The sequence below is a fragment of the Elaeis guineensis genome, chromosome 9, assembly GCF_000442705.2.
Source record: "Elaeis guineensis isolate ETL-2024a chromosome 9, EG11, whole genome shotgun sequence".
Taxonomy (NCBI): domain Eukaryota; kingdom Viridiplantae; phylum Streptophyta; class Magnoliopsida; order Arecales; family Arecaceae; genus Elaeis; species Elaeis guineensis.
Window position 1 is genome coordinate 14,193,072 of NC_026001.2, and position 16,577 is coordinate 14,209,648.

The 16,577-nt window shown below is 38.1% G+C and overlaps 1 protein-coding gene across 1 annotated transcript; it reads left to right on the forward strand.

The window, feature by feature from the left end:
- Window positions 1-1,206: 1,206 nt before the first annotated feature.
- Window positions 1,207-16,498, forward strand: LOC105051483 (uncharacterized). Its single transcript, XM_010931961.4, is given in 8 exon segments — window positions 1,207-1,649; window positions 1,652-1,814; window positions 11,223-11,322; window positions 12,248-12,313; window positions 13,856-13,970; window positions 14,462-14,544; window positions 14,840-14,901; window positions 16,104-16,498. Coding segments are annotated over 8 exon segments (780 nt in total). The 5' UTR covers window positions 1,207-1,570; the 3' UTR covers window positions 16,216-16,498.
- Window positions 16,499-16,577: the final 79 nt, after the last annotated feature.

Here is a 16,577-nt window from a genome sequence, read left to right on the forward strand (position 1 = left end):
GTTATCTTTTTTTTTTTTGGATAAACCGGATTTATTAAACCAATCTAGAATAAATGTAATCATCAGATCTATAAATAAAATATTAAAAAGCCCAATTAGAATATCATATATTGACATATTCATAATGGTAGGGTGGGCATCAAGGGGATGCTATACCCATAATGAAACGTATTAAATGTATTGACCTCATATGAGATTCACATACATTGTAGGGCATAGTATCTTAATCCTTGGCTCCCATTTACCCTAATCCCATCTTTTGTGGTTGCAAATATTTGTGTTGCAAGCCATAGTAGTCTGAAGCATTTTCTGGATCATGAGAATTCCATTTTCTTAAACATCAACTGCTCCTTTGAGGCAACACATTAGGGATTTATAAACCTGGCCTATTTATAGTATTCACTGTATCAATGAATCTATGTTTTTACCATTTAAGTTAAATTTTTAAGACCATGGAACCTAATTATTGAGTCAATGCCATCTGCAAGATCACGTGTCAACTTGTTAGATGATTTTATGGCCCATGCAAAAGCTACTTATTACGGAGATAAAAGGACTACTAGGATGTAGATATCAAATGATCATAATACCATTCTTCTTTATCAAGTCATTTACAAAAACACCCTTAATTCCCGCCAACCATGCCGAGAAACATACAATATGAGCCATGGCAATAGCAAAACTAGATCCGGCATGATTTAACAAGGTGTCCTTCTAGTTGTAAACTCAATTTTTGGGTGTTTGGATCCAAAGTGAGTGAGATCTTTCGCATGAAATATCTTTATTTTTCGTACATGCAACCACTTGATCATATGTTAAGATGCATGATCATGAATAATCATATATTGCTAAATGCCTCTCCAATATGATTTGATAATTATGCACAAAAGGCCTGATCTCATCCCTAAAATATCAATTTTTTTCGTGACGAACCCTAAATATCAACCTTTAGGAAGACATTTCAAAAGAGAAACATTCTATATGAAACATTTAGTACGCTAGGTTTGATTAACTACAAGCTTATGCAATTTACAGCCATGGTCATCGTTCTCAAGAAATGGGGGACAATTTAGTAATTTCAGTGTCTCATATAATATAACCCTTCTCTATCCAATCATTTATTGGTCAAATGGCTTGACCTAAAGGATTATATAATACGTAAACTGTAAGCTTAGGAATAGAGAGAGAAAACGGTCAAGAGAAAAAAAAAAAAAAAAAAATCGGAGCTTTTTCTTTCTCTCTCTCCATTCCCTTTTTTTTTTTTTTTTTTTGAAGGCAAAAAGAGGAACAGAGAAGAATCCCGGCAATACTTTCTTCCTCTCCCTTCCAATCCCCCACCCTTTCCTTCTTCTCTCTTTCCCTCCCGTTGTTTCATCCTCGGAAAGTTTTTATTTTTAGCAAGCTCATTTTCGTCATTGGCGTAATCTTCTCCTTCGCTCTTTCCTTATTATTCTTCTTCTTCGCCAAATTCTCTTTGCTTTTTGTGGCGCGAAGAAGCTTCAAATTAGGGGGTAATTAGAGGAGGGTTCTGAGAGTCCGAAAGGTGGCTGGGGTTGTTTCTCTCTTAGAGATGGGTGCGAACGCGAACCCGTCGGGGAATCAGGATGGGACCCATGGGGGACCTGGGCCCACTTCCTTGCACGATGGAGGCGCGGAGGAGGTGGAGGGGCCCCCGCCGGGAACCCTAGCAACGGCAGCACGGCGGCGGCGGGGGGTGGGAATTTGGGCACGGCGCAGGCGTTGAAGCATAATCCGGGCCTTTCGATGGAGTGGTCGGCGGAGGAGCAGGCCGTCCTAGAAGAAGGGCTAAACAAGTTAGTATTTTTAACTTTGATTTATTCATTTTAGGGCCTTTCTATTTTTATGATAAGCTTTTCATGTTTACAGATTTCTTTTTTTGTTAGAATTGGCGTTTTCAGCTTTGCATTATGGCGTGGATTTCTGAATTATATGTTTTTTTTTTTAAACCTTTCAGTGACTAAAAATCGTTTAGATGTAAAAAAAAATTGAAACTTGAGTTAGATTTGGTGCATGGTTGACATCTCAGTTTTTAATTACGGAGATATGAGGTGCACATGATAAGAGATTAGGGTTTAGGAGGTGTGTCAATCTTTATGCATTTTCTCGCAGGAGATGCCTCTCATAAAGATCAAATGGCGGATTGTTTGTTGCGGTTGTTCTGGATTATATTAATGAGTCCGTGTCTTTTGCTACTTGTCTTGTTGGTTTTATGTTTGACTATTTTGCTTTGTTTGGTGCGTTTCAGTGGATTTATTGTTCTTGTTTACTTACTAAGTGACCCTCCATGACTTACTAAGAATTTCTTGGCCTCTTCTGGAAGGGTTCTCTGCAGGTAAAGGAAGATATATTTTATAAGGGACTCATGTAAAACTGTCTTATAATGCTCAAATTATTAGTTGTTGCTGAATGCTATCAGTTGTACAACCCACTAGGCCTAGTGCAAAGCATAAGTTTTGGGCCAACTGTGTGATCTTAGCTAGCTACTCATAGTTATGGTTGCTATTAACGTGAAGAGTTGTTGGACCATGGGCTACTGATTGTCCCTTTGGTGATTAAAATGTCTGCACTATGTTGATGTTCTTTCATTAGTATTGGGTATATTTTTAACTAGAAATCATAACGATAACTATCAAACCTTGCCCTGACTCTTTTAGAGTTGGTATTCTGAATCTTCATTCGCCTGCTACACCTATTAAGGATGACTTCTAGTGCTTCTGCAAACTTTTCCAAGTCCTTCCGTTTGACATAGAATGAAGCACCATTTCTTAACAAGGCCTAGTTGTTCATATCCTAGTCACTTCACGTCATTTCAGTTAACACTTCGCTTTCTTCTTATTTTTGAAGTCTTATACCTCTTTGAATAGAGCTGTTCCTCACTTTTTCTTTTTTTTTTTTTGCTTTTTCTACAGATGCATCCCGACATTTTATTTTTTGCGCACATTAATCTTCCTTATTTGGATTTACTTTATTGCTGAAACATTCGAATGATTCGGAGGTGAAAGATCAGCTTTCATGCCAAGTTTTTGTTTTAGTGGTTTTTGAACTAAGTCGGTGAGTAAATAAATAAAGAAGACCTTCACAATTAGGTGAAGTTGGACAAAACGGATATGTACGATATGTGTGTTATCTGATTGTAACCTATTTAACATTCAAGGGGAAAAATTGAGGCAGAATAGTGGGAGTCTATTGAGTATATTATCAATAGTACAATGCTACATGCATGTAGAATAGTGTTAGACAGATAAGCAAAAATGAGGGTGTTGAGATGTGTCAGTGGATGAGTTGGGATAGAAAGAGTTTAAATTTGGAGGAAAGACTAGTCATCACCCCTAACATTGAGCTAGATTGATGAATATATAATTGCTTAGTCATAATTCATGTAAATTAATACTTGAGATCAATGTTTAAGTGTTGGTATCATTACTGTGCATGGTTTGCTATAATACTCGGTAGGATACAGGATCGGATCTGGCTTGGTACACTACCATGCCCACACATGGTTCTGTTGCTGTGCTAGCTGTGATAGTATACCATGTATTGGTAGAGATGTGTATTGTACCATTCCACAGTGTCTTGTGCTGCATTGATAAAGTATCACTATGAGTCCAATTTGGAGGCCATAAAACATTGCTGGAGATAACCTAATGAACATAGCAATAAGTGTTGCTTTGGTCTTGGTTGAAGATCTGGATTGAAATTGAAGCATCTTCTGACAAAGGAGAAAGAAAGGAAGTGTAGAATTTGAAACCCAAGAAAAGGAAAGAAAAGACATCAAGACAAGAAGAATTGGGGGATGGAGGGAGTAATTTTCCAAAGAACAATTCAATTTTTGCTAGTAATTGAATATGTGAATATAAGTTATACAATTTTGAGTTTCATGTCTTTGTATATCATGACATCAAAAACCCTAATGTCGGCAACTTAAATATTTTTAACATTTTAAACTAGATGAGAAATAAGATTTTTTAGCATTTTGTTCTATTCTATGCAAAGCCTATTGGGACAAATACTTGACTTTCGTGAATGATAAAAGAGACTATTATTAACCAAAGATAAAGTCTTTGATTTGTGCATGAAGGCAGATCTAGGGGCCTTGGGTGGGGGATGGGAGGAACACTCCCTTAAGGATCTAGAAATCCTCATACCCCATTTTATTTTACATGGCCCCATTCTTAAGGATCTAGAAATCCTTGTATATATGTATATGTAGGTCTCCCTCCAGCTCCCTATTTTATTTTACATGGCCCCACCTTGCTTTGGCTCTCCATAAATGTTTCAAATGGCAGCTTCAATATGTGAGTGGTTGGTGACTACACAGCGCATATGCATTATGCAAGCCACATGTGCAGACACATATTTGGTCGGTATTTTAAATATTTAAATTAAATAAGACTTATTAAATGAAACAATAATAGTATTTTTTTTTTTTAAACAATAGTAATATCTATAACAATAATATCTAGCAATTTGTTCTTACTACATAGCAATTTGTTCTTACTACATAGTAGTTAGTTCTCAATAGAAATAATTATAACATAATTAGCATACTGTCCTTATGAAAATTCGCTTATCTAGTGTGCTTGAAACCCACAACCAATACAAGCATCAGCTTGACCCTGCCCTATTTGCGTGGGGTTTGCAGAAGAGTGGCCATACATGTGGTCACACAATGCTAAAGGGGCCACATATTTGCTCACACAATGACAGGTTGGCTGCATGTGCAGCCACATAATGATAATCCTAATCCATATGCATCTATAATTTTATTGTTAGAAAATACGTCTCAAGATTCGATCCACATTGAACCCACAGTGAGGTCCAAGATGACGAACGGAGTCCAACGAGCCCAAGAACAGTCCAATCGGAGTCTAAATGGAGGAGATACGCGCGAAAGAGGACGGCATGGTGCACGAGGTGGCAGCGGCTGGCGGCGGGCCGGCGGAGCACCATCGGGCCCGATGGAGAAGCACGCGTGCGGCCCAGTGCGCGGGCGGGCCTAGCGCGGGCGTGCGTGTGGGTCGGCCCAGCGCGTGCAGGGCTCCCAGGCCCAGTGCTCGCACGGTCCACCATGGACCATGGGGCGCTGGCGGTCCATGGGACTGGCATGGACCGAACACGCGGTCCACGCACGGTTCAGACTGCTTTTTGCGTGATCGGAGGGTCCAGATCACAGTCGATCGCGATCGGACGGCTGAGGATGATTTCGAGTTTGATCAAACATGATCAGAGACTGTTTTGCACAATCGGATGGCTCTGGTGCGAGCCGGTCACGATCCGATGGCCACGAATGATTCTAGGCTTGATTGAGACTCTGTTTTCTATTGAAACGATGTTTTTGTGATTCTGAAGTCTATATAGTTTCGATTGAGGAACCGTTTGTTGTATCGGAGAGCTGGTGACGTTCTGGAGGTGCAGAAAGACTTCAATAGAGATTTTAGAGAGCTTTTGTGAGGATTTTGGGACTTTTTTGTGAGAGACTTTTGTACAAGGGTTGAGTGGTGAGTTTCTCTTGTATTGATTTTATTTTATTCTCTCATAGTAAAGCTTGCATGTTCTGTGGAGGTAAGCTTGAGGCCGATCCACGTATTTGTATTGTGTTCTTTGTTTTGTTTCTTCTTTCTTCTTGCTGCACCTTGTGGTACCGAATCCTGGGGGCGCAATAATTGGTATCAGAGCAAGGTGGTGCCAGAGCGTAGGTTGTAGCGATGGTGATCGAGATAGAAGATGGAGAAGACAAGCATAATCAAGATGGAGATCAACAGGTTTGATGGAAAGAGCAATTTTTTTTTTGTGACAGGTGAGGGTAAAAGATGTGCTCATCCAGCAAGGGTTGATCGATGCTCTCTTGTGCGACGAAAAGCTGACCACCATGGAGGTGAAGGATTGGAGGTGGCTCTAGATGCAGGTGGTGAGTACGATCCGCTTGTATCTAACGGAAAAGGTGCTGATCCATGTGCTTGACGAGACTTCTCCGACGATGCTGTAATCAAAGCTCGAGGAGTTGTACATGACAAAGTCTCTCACTAACACTCTTTTCCTTTGGAGGCAGTTTTACCAGCTGCGGATGACTGAGGGACAGCGTGCAAGAGGATCTTAGCCACTTCCAGAAGATCCTCACCGACCTCCTCAGTGTTGGCGAGAAAGTTGAGTAGAAGATCAGGGCGCTAGTCTTGCTAGCGCTGCTCCCCCTTCGTATGAGTCTTTGGTGACTGCTCTTCTAGTGGAGAACATATGATGTGACGGTCAGCTGGAGGACACATGATGGTGCAGTGAGGAGATTGGGGGAGGTCCAATACATATTCGATTTCAAACGGAATCTTATCTAACTGAGCAGACTGGATTTGAGAGGCTATAGGATGGTAGTTGGTGAAGGAATCTTGAAGGTGTTGTGTGGCGATAGAATTGTTCTGGAGGAAAAGAAGAGGATGAGAGGACTTTACTACCTAGCGGGCAGTCCAGTACGAGGTGGAGCTTCAGGAGCCAGGAGGAGCCCAGAGTGAGGTGGAGCTCTAGGTGGAGATGGATCGGGCACTGGACTGGAGACTCGGGAGGACGAGAGGGGACGTCGCAGGATGAGATTTCTATTGTCGCAGGATGATACTCCGAGCAGGTCTTTGGTCAGAGTAGACAGCCCATGATGGAGGTGGGATCGAGCGGCCTGGCTCGACTCTCACGTTTACCCATCCATGAGATAGCAGGTATGTCCCAGGGTGTGGGGGTGAGATGGATCACAGGCTCTCAAAGACAGATGGAGGTCGAATATTGAGTTGAGGTGGAGATTATTAGAAAATATGCCTCAAGATTCGATCCATATTGAGCCCACAGCGAGGTTCAGGACGACGAATGGAGTCCAACGAGCCCAAGAACAGCCCAATCGAAGTCTAAATGGAGGAGATACGTGTGAAAGAGGGCGGCACGGTGTAGGAGGCGGGGGTGGCCAGCGGGGACCGGCGGAGTGCCGTCGGGCCCAACGGAGACGCGTGCGCGCAGGCACGTGCGGCCCAGCGTGCAGGCGGGCCCAGTGCGGGCGCGCGCGTGGGTCGGCCCAGTGCGCGCGGGGTACCTAGGCCCAGCGCTCGCGTAGTCCACCTGGACCGCGGGGTGTTGGCGGTCCATGGGACCGGCATGGATCGAACACGGGGTCCACGTGCGGTTCAGACTGCTTTTTGACAATCGGAGGGCCCAGATCGCAGTTGGTCGCGATCGGACGGCTGAGGGTGATTTCGAGTTTGATCAGACATGATAAGAGACTGTTTTGCACGATCGAACGGCTTTGGTGCGAGCCGGTCACGATCGGACGGCCATGGATGATTCTAGGCTTGATTGGAACTCTGTTTTCCACTGAAATGATATTTTTGTGATTCTGGAGCCTATATAGTTCCGATTGATGAACCGTTTGTTGTGTCAGAGAGCTGGTGACGTCCTGGAGGTGCAGAAAGGCTTCAACAGAGGTTTCAGAGAGCTTTTGTGAGGGTTTTGGGACTTTTTTGTGAGAGATTCTTGTACAAGGATTGAGTGGTGAGTTTTTCTTGAATTGGTTTTATTTTATTCTCTCATAGTGAAGCTTGCACGCCCCATGGAGGTAGGCTTGAGGTCGATCCACCTATTTATATTGTGTTTCTTGTTTTGTTTCTTCTTTCTTCCTGCTGCACCTTGTGGTACCGTATCCTGATGGCGCAACATCTATATAGTGCTAGGCAAGTTATATTTTTGTACGTGGCCCAACTGCATATACTAGCCACATATAGGGAATGTGGCACGGTTAGAGGATCCATACACATATGCAGCTACATATTTGGTCTCATGCACCCGACTTGAAATATTTTCTTTCATATTTTTACATATTCTCTCTCCTTTGTCTCTTGATCCTGTTAAAACTGTCCACTAATTTAAGATTCCTTAAATCTCAATTTTAGAAATAGATTTTTGGATAGGAATAAAATTTTTAATTTTTATCATATATTTAACTGCACATTTCCATATCATTCCTAAAGGCGATCTAGCCTACTTTTATTTAAATGAATGGAATATGCATGGCCGCTTTTTCTTCCCAACCAAGTCATCTAGGGAAGATCTGCAAATGGAAAGAAATGATATTTAATGAACATCTTTAGGTCTTTATCATCCATCTCAGTTAATAGATATCATTAATATGGTTCTCTTTCCCATTTGGTTTTTGGGGTTTGGAGAGTGAGAGCGAGGTTCTTGACCATGGGAAGGGATAGGTGGGAGGAAGAACTAGTAGACCTGTAGCATAAATGATATAAGGTATGTTTCTTATTCTTTTCTATTTGTTTTACCTTTTTCCCATCTATTTTAGATTTCATGTCATTGACAATTTTATTTGTTTTACCTTCTCTTATGTTTTATATCAAGAAAAACTTTCTCTTAGTTTTGGTTTGTAAATCATTAAATTTCTTTCCCTGTGCACACTGTAACTTATAAGTGATACTTTATTATTAGCTTTTAAATGGTGTTTGTAATTTTTATGACCTTAAACCTTTTATGAGCTACATTTTGACTTTGTAATTAATAAAATTTCATTCATTGGTGCTGGTCATATTACCAAATCAGGAGATTTTGATTGCTCTTTGCTGTTGAACACTTTATTCTTTTAATAATATTACATTACATAGGGCGAGAACTTTACCTTTCGAGCTCCAAAAAGTTAACTTATGCTGAACATAAAAACTGGAAAAAAATTTCTGATTTGCTCAGATGTCCGTCTATCTCCATTTCTTATTTTCATTATATAAATAATCTAATTCTTTAGTTAGTGAATGAAACATGGTGGAAGCTGTTGTCTCCTTTATCTTTCTCTGTTTATAAGTAAATACAAAATAACCTATCTAGTCTAGTTATAGGGACTGTAATTTGTAAAGCATCCAATAAAGTGCTACATCTCTTCTAATTACTTTCAAGCAGAACTTCAGTTACATATGTGCATATGGAATCAAGAAAAAGATATCAGTAAACTTTGATAATTTCGATATTGCCCCTTCCCCTTCCCCTTCCCCTTCCCAAGGGAAATAATCCTGGTTCTGCCACTGTTTATGGACTTATGCACCAACCATAAGTCTCCATATCCCTGATCACTTCCCTGAGTTTCCATTGATCCTATGTAACTGACAAGTAATATAATATGAAAACCCTTATCTGAATGCTGTTATGCTCTCATTGGTCTCCTTAGTCCAAAGAAATTCATCTTGAGTTGAATGGTTCCATGTGATCATGTATGTCTCAATAGTGCTTTTTGTCCAAACTGTATTATCACTTTTTCATCATTTTAACCTGTTTGTCCCATACCATCAATTCTTGCTTTGGAACAGACTTGGTGTAATATAATTGAATTAGTCTCAACATCTCCTGGAAAAAAAAGAAAAGAAAAATTATGGTCTCTCAATGAAGAATGGAGAGTTAGGACACATGCATCTTAAAGAAGATAAAAAGGAGTCTCGAGAGCATATTCAACCTGGTCCATATCAATAAGAAAAACTGATATGGATCTTCAAAGATAGTCTGCTCAAAATTCAGAGCCAATTATCACTGTGTCGTGTACATACAACTCAACACATATTTGTCAAGGTCTCATTAAAATATTTCTATGGACCTAGGATTCACTAATATTGCTTTTTCCCTCAAAAAAGACTAATATTGCTTTCTATCTATCTTGTTGACTGGGACATAATAAGACAGCACTATATAAGCATTAAAGTAAATAAACATTTTTTGTTTTGCTTTCTTACAAATGCTATCTTAATGATATTTGTTGTTTAGACTTTAAGAGTTATTAATATGATGCAGTTTGTGTTTTTATTGACATTTATTAATAAAAGAATGAATGCTGAAGAGGACGTATGTAAATCAAACAATAATGCATGTATATAGAAAGCTGAAGTTATGTCTGCTTATTATCATAAGGCATTCAAAAATAATTTTTTGTTGAGATATGGTTTCACATGACACCTAGCTTTAACATATCAATATTAGAATTTGCAAAGCCCAACCATGGGCGGAAAAATATCAACACTGAATTCTGCTAGAGATGGGTTTTGACCTCAATTGGTGGAAACTGGAAATTAATTTCCATGGTGAAATATAAAATAGAAACTTAGAAAGAGTATGGGAAAAATAAAAAAATGTAAGTATGGGAAAAATTAAAAAAATGTAAAATAATTACCTTGCCTTTTATAATGAATTCCTTTAGGTCTCTATTGATATTCTATAGTTTAAGTTGGAACACTGGTTTCTTCATTAAGTAAAGGAAAACAAGATGCATATACATCTTTAAGTACAAGAAAATTGTCTGGCACTCGACTGTTTAGTAGTTTCACTGGAAGTGGATGTAATTTAATTCCATCATGTTTCCTTAGAATGCAACAATAAATTGGGTCTTACGCAGGATGTTTCACTTTAAATCTAATTTAGAACCAAGCTTGATACACAGATCAAGCCCTTCTTCATTTATAAGATCAACATTAATCTATTAATCTTGATGAATGTGGTGCACCCCTTTGGAGGTTGATGACTATGTCAAATTATAACTTCTATAAATTCTCTGTCCATTCTCTAAAGTTTATAAGGGCAAGGTCTTCTTGGTCTCATTAGCAAAGTCAAGACTATACCCATCATGTTCGACTAGTAAGTCTAGCTATATAAATTGTTTTCACATAAAATCTCTTAATGTTCAATCTTTGTGTAAACCCATCAGTTTTAATATCCAAAATCAATATTAGGATCTTTGAATACAATCTGTAAATATATTTAAGTATGGTAATGAATCTCTTACTATGTTTATATCTGCATCCCAGGACTTGATTGTATGACAATCTGCCTAGAGCATGCAGAATTTTGGTTGAAGAGATCAGTATCTGGGAAGTTTTTGTGCTTTGAGTTATATCAAAAGAAACAATAACTGTAGTATTAGAAAGTGATGAGCGATGCTACTGTATGGCTCTTTATATGATAGGATATTGATGCTTCCCGATTTCTTTGTTTCGAACTTTTGGTGGGAAGATCCTTGTGAGGAATGTTTTGTGGATTTTTTTTCATTCCTTCCATTTTTATTATTAATGACTGTTTGGGTCTTAGATTGTCAATACCAGTATCTTTATCTCAATTTCATGTTGACCTTGCTATTTGGTTCTTTTCTTCTTGGAGTAAGGCAAGTTTCCTGATTCGTCGATTGTTTTCATCTGCAGACATGCATCTGAATCAACTATAGTTCGTTATGCAAAAATTGCCATGCAGCTGAATGATAAAACAGTCCGAGATGTGGCCTTGCGGTGCAGATGGATGACTGTTAAGTCTGATAGTTGATAGCTTTCATTATGACCATTACAATCATGTTGGTCCTGTTTTGAATATGCTTGCACGTGTTAGTTCACTGTTAGCTGTGCAATTCACCTGTTCCCTTGGCATATACCTTTCAAACCTTAGCTGAGTTCCAAGCACTTGTTACTTGAAAAGAAAAAAAATAAAGTAACGCCATTGGCTAACAGTTTAGTAAGAATCCCCCTTCCTTACACACCAAGATAAGTTTAATTAAATGAGAGTTAATAGCAATTATTTTACAACAAATATAATGATTTAAAAATATCATTGTTAAGAATGCACATTCAAGATACTAGTACTTGTGTTCTCCTATGTTCCACTCCACAGGTCACAATGTATCAATAAATAACATAATTAAACTAATAACTCCATTTATGGCACATTCAAATAAACAGTTTGCTATCATTTTGTGATTCTTTTGGAAGGGATCCAGTCGGCAGACATCAGTGCACAAAAAGTAAATTGATTTGTCTTTGACTTCTGGCTAACCATGGTCATGTTTCTAGCCTGTAATGACGCAATAATAATGTCATCTTTCCAGCCTGTGATGAGGTAGTATTAATACCACATTCTATATTAATGAAGCTAGTCCAAAGTTTACACCTATCCAAGGTTCGCCGAATTGGCATTGGGGCTTGTACTGGTCGGTGACCCGCATGGTTTAATATAGGAATGATACATGCCGTTCCAGGACATATCTCCTCTCTCTCTCTCTCTCTTTTTTTTTTTTTAAGATGTCAAATTGAAATCTGCACCAAAAAAAAAAAAACTTATATTTTCAAAAAAATGTGTTGTAAAGTGAATTTTACATGCTTAGGACAGATAATTACATATGATTAACCTCGAAATTGGTTTTCTTTAGTGACTAATGCTGGTTTCATTTCTTCTACAGAAAAAGGAAAGTGGCAAGAGGAGGAGAGAGGATCATAACTTGTCAAGGAAAAGCAAAGATAAAAAGGTGGGTGTATGCTGATATGCGTGCCTTGTATTATGTTGATCATCATGCATGGGATAGCCAATGGGTAATTTGATTTTTGAGCATTCTAGCTACTGTTCATGATCCTGCTGCTGGATCCCTTGGAACAGTTCAATTTAATTTTGTTTTTGTTTAGGCATGGTTTCTATTTCATCAAGGTAAGATATTATCTTGCACTAGATATTTCTAGTCTGCCTTTGGATTAGATATTTTGCTTGCTTGTAACTTCAGTTGTTATTTCATAAGCTGTTTACTTTGGTTAAGACTAAAGATCCCTCATTATGAAGCTGCTATTTTGTGAGAATGAAGAAATTAAAAAGAAAAATATGTTTGAGTTGTAAGTTATCTTCATGATGATTTGTTGACCTTAAAATCTTATTGATTCAATTTGATTCTTCATTAGGGTTGTAATTAGTATGAGTAGGAAAAATCCCACTAGTTAACTATATTTTCTTTACACATTTCTTAAATTCTCTCTACCTTTCTTACGTTTTTCTCAGCTAAAATATGATAAGTTTTGCTTCTTTCTCCATTATTTCTGATCTTGAAAGCCAAAAGTAACATAAAGGGAATATAGAGGGTCTGGAGTTTAGGAGCATTTGAGGCACATCATCATGCATCATGTAAGTGAATTGATTACTAATCTGTTTGGATTGAACATGAAAAGATGTTATTCATCTAAACTTGTCAGTTAATTATAAAAGGCATGTGCATCTTGCTGTATATCATTTTCATGTACATTTTCATTTACTTTGACCTGTGAACCATTAGATACCAGACTATGTTCTTTAATTAACTGATAGCATTGAAAGCAACCCATCTTGCTTTTACCTTCTAACCCTCTTCATAAAACGGTCTTAATTTATATATCCAGTTTTATGAGGCTGATATTGATTTTGGGAAGGATATGTTTATTATTTTTTTTTGAGAAAATAAGTCATATGCATGCATGCATGCCTTATGTACATACACATGAAAGCATGCGTGTGTATATGAACAGACTACCATATTTGGAGGCAGATCCAGTTAGGTAACATCAAAAGATGGGGGTCTGATAATGATGATTTGAGCCGTTGAATGTGATTTACTGGCTCTAAACTGTCGACAAAGTACAGACCAATAATCGTATATTTTGGATACCTCTAATGTATGCATCTAGCGGTCACAAATGGGCATTATATCTTGTTATTTAAAATTTTAGACTGCTTGTTTTTAACCACTTGATGCATAGGCTAGAGGTCACCAGAGAACCTGATTTTTGATCTCTATGTAGTTTAGAGAGAATTCACATTCACAAACTTGGATCATCTTATTTTGAACCTCATCTTCTGATTTTGCATGACCAAATCAAACTTCAAATCCAGTCAACTAGAGCCTAGTTGACCTCTATGTACATGTGTATATGTGGGCATGTTTGTGCACGTGTATGTATCGTATTTTCTCTTTTTTTCCTTTATATCCTTGTGAAATCATACTAAGTCACTTTGTCAATGCCTGAGAAAAATCTGGCCATCTAATGTGCAGGAAAGAGTTGCTGATCATTCTGCAAAACCACCAGCTAATTTGGCAGCACGCCCTAATGTTCTTCCATATGCTCCACCTATGCTTCCTACGGATGATGATGAAATTTCATATAAAGGTTTGTTATGTTCTAGTTATACTTATATATATTTTTTACAAATATGACATGGTTTTCTTTATGGCTGGTAGGCTTCTTTTTGGTGCTATTCTACAAAAGCCTCTACATTTTGCACTTAGTTGCACCAGATCTGATTGTTATTGTCATATTAGTTGCATGTTCATACTTATTCTTACTCTTTATCAAGGTTCTAAATGTCTCTAATTGTCACATCTTTTGCACTGGCCATCTTTTCCTTCTCTATGTGTGTGTGTGTGTGTGCTTCTTTTTTTCTTTCTTGTTGGGGGGTGTGTGTGTGTGTGTTGTTGGGGGGGGGGGGTTCGATGAAGAGGTTTTGCATAAAGTAGGTGGGAAGAAATAGCCTCTCTCTCTCTCTCTGTGTCTGTCTCAAAATTTTTATTAACTTGCAGTTAAATCTTTTTAAGGTGATCTTTGAATATTTATGGTCCTATATAGAGTAGCTGATTAGATCCACTAATTTATCTTTGCAGAAATTGGTGGTCCAACAGGACAGCTCCTTGAACATAACGCGCAGATCTTCAGTCAAATTTCTGCAAACCTTGCCAACCTTCAGGTATATGCTGATCAGCAGCATGAATCGTGGATGTATTGGTGTCACATGCTGTGATTTTTCTCTTCTGTTCCTTATTTTCCTTTCCTTTTTCCTCATCTTGTATCTCCTTTCATTTGCTTCATGAAAGTAGGTTAGCTTGCTCAAACTTCTTCTAAAAATAAAAAAGAGGCCTAAGCAGCAACAGTTAGGTTAATAGATGTTTATTTTCCAACTAGGTGCTTTCCCACAAAAGTGGCATGCAGAATATGTTTGGTTTTATTGCGCTGGTGGTTTTAATATATTGATTCTCTTGCAGATACAGGAAAACATCAGTCTTTTTTGCCAAACACGGGACAATATTCTGACAATCTTGAAAGAGTATGTTGTCAAATGCTTCATCTTTTTCTCATTTTCAAATCTATGAAAGATCAATGCGAATTCTCACATACATGAAATTAAGTGTGTCGTTCGAAGCATTTTTTGTAGGCTGAGAAACATGTTCCTGTAAGCAATTTCATGGGATAGTGTATTCTGGGTTCTCTTTGGTTACTAGTATCAAATATATTGGTAGTTGGATTTTTCTCCCATGCTTCTAGATTCTCCATGGTAGAAGAATTCTAATAGCTGCCACATCAACTTCTTGTATATAGGCATTGTTGCTCATACAGAAATTGTTTCTTAACTTAAATTGATATGGAACATATAGCTACAAGCATGCACCTGATGCTCTTGTAAGATAAAAGCGTAAAATTCTTTTAATGGCCGAAGTAACTAAATCTTCCTTTCAAGATTTGCAATGCATAAATCTATACTCCTATCTGCTACAATTGCTTGTACGTCTTCTACATATAAGAAAAGGTTGCTTATCTATTGGTTTTTCCCTTGTAAAACCCTCTCATTTATGAGTTTATTTATGCCGCTCTTCATGGTGTTGTTCTATGCTTGTCAGCTTTGCGTGATGTGCCCAGCTTTTCTGGTGCAAAGGGTGCTGGTGTTTAGCAAAAAAGGAAAAGGGTGCTGGGAAACGATGTCTTTGTAGTCTGTACTTTGCCTTGATGCCATACTTTTGTGGAATCTCACACATTTGTTTGATCCATCTACATTCATTTTCATTGTTATGTTATCTTCTTTTATTTGACAAAGAAAGAAATAAATGGCAATCTAGTTTCACAAAATCAGCTTAACGAAAATCTTCAGCAAAAAAGAAAAGAATTACCTTTTATCTTGGTATTCTTGCTAATTGACACTCAAAAAAGATACTCCTGCTAGTTGTGGGAGACTATCGTAATCAGCCATGTTGTTGAACTGACGTATGAAGTTATTACTATGTATCATTAGTATCCCATTAGGCCATTATATATTGACAAGATTTGATCCTGACCAGCCTCCCACATTGTTTCATATACAATATTAATGTTTATGTCAGCCAAAAGAACCCTGGAATGTTTTATTACCTACTTTGAAGCACTTCACTAGGTAGAACTTGGGAGATGTTTTTGGTATTTTCTTCTTTTCCCTCCATATGTAGTTTTAGTGTTTTTTATTTATCAATTTTAAACCTGAGCGAACTTGTGTTGCAGTTGGAACGATATGCCTGAAATAATGAAGCAGATGCCACCACTTCCAGTGAAAATAAACGAGGAGTTGGCCCACTCTATCCTTCCAGGGACAGCTATGCCAATGCAAACATGATATTAGACATGTGGATGATCGTATGTCTGGTTTGCCATCTCTGTTGCAAGAACAAATAAAGGCACCAGTCTGATCTTGTCCTAGTTCATTTTTCTTAGCAGTAAATTATCCGCTTAACCCTTCCCTGTGTCTACTCATTCCCAGTTGCTTATATGTTCTCTATACAAATCCTGTGCATTTGTTCTCGGCATGAAAGTTAGAATATTTTTTGTAAGAAATGTTTGTTGAACTGATGAAAAGGATTAGCTCTATCTGCTTATAATTGAATGGGTGTTCTCGAGAATTCTCTAGTGTAGGTTTAAGTCTGATAAACATTTCTTGAATGTTTTAAGAGATTAAGAAATCATAATGCTGCAAGACCA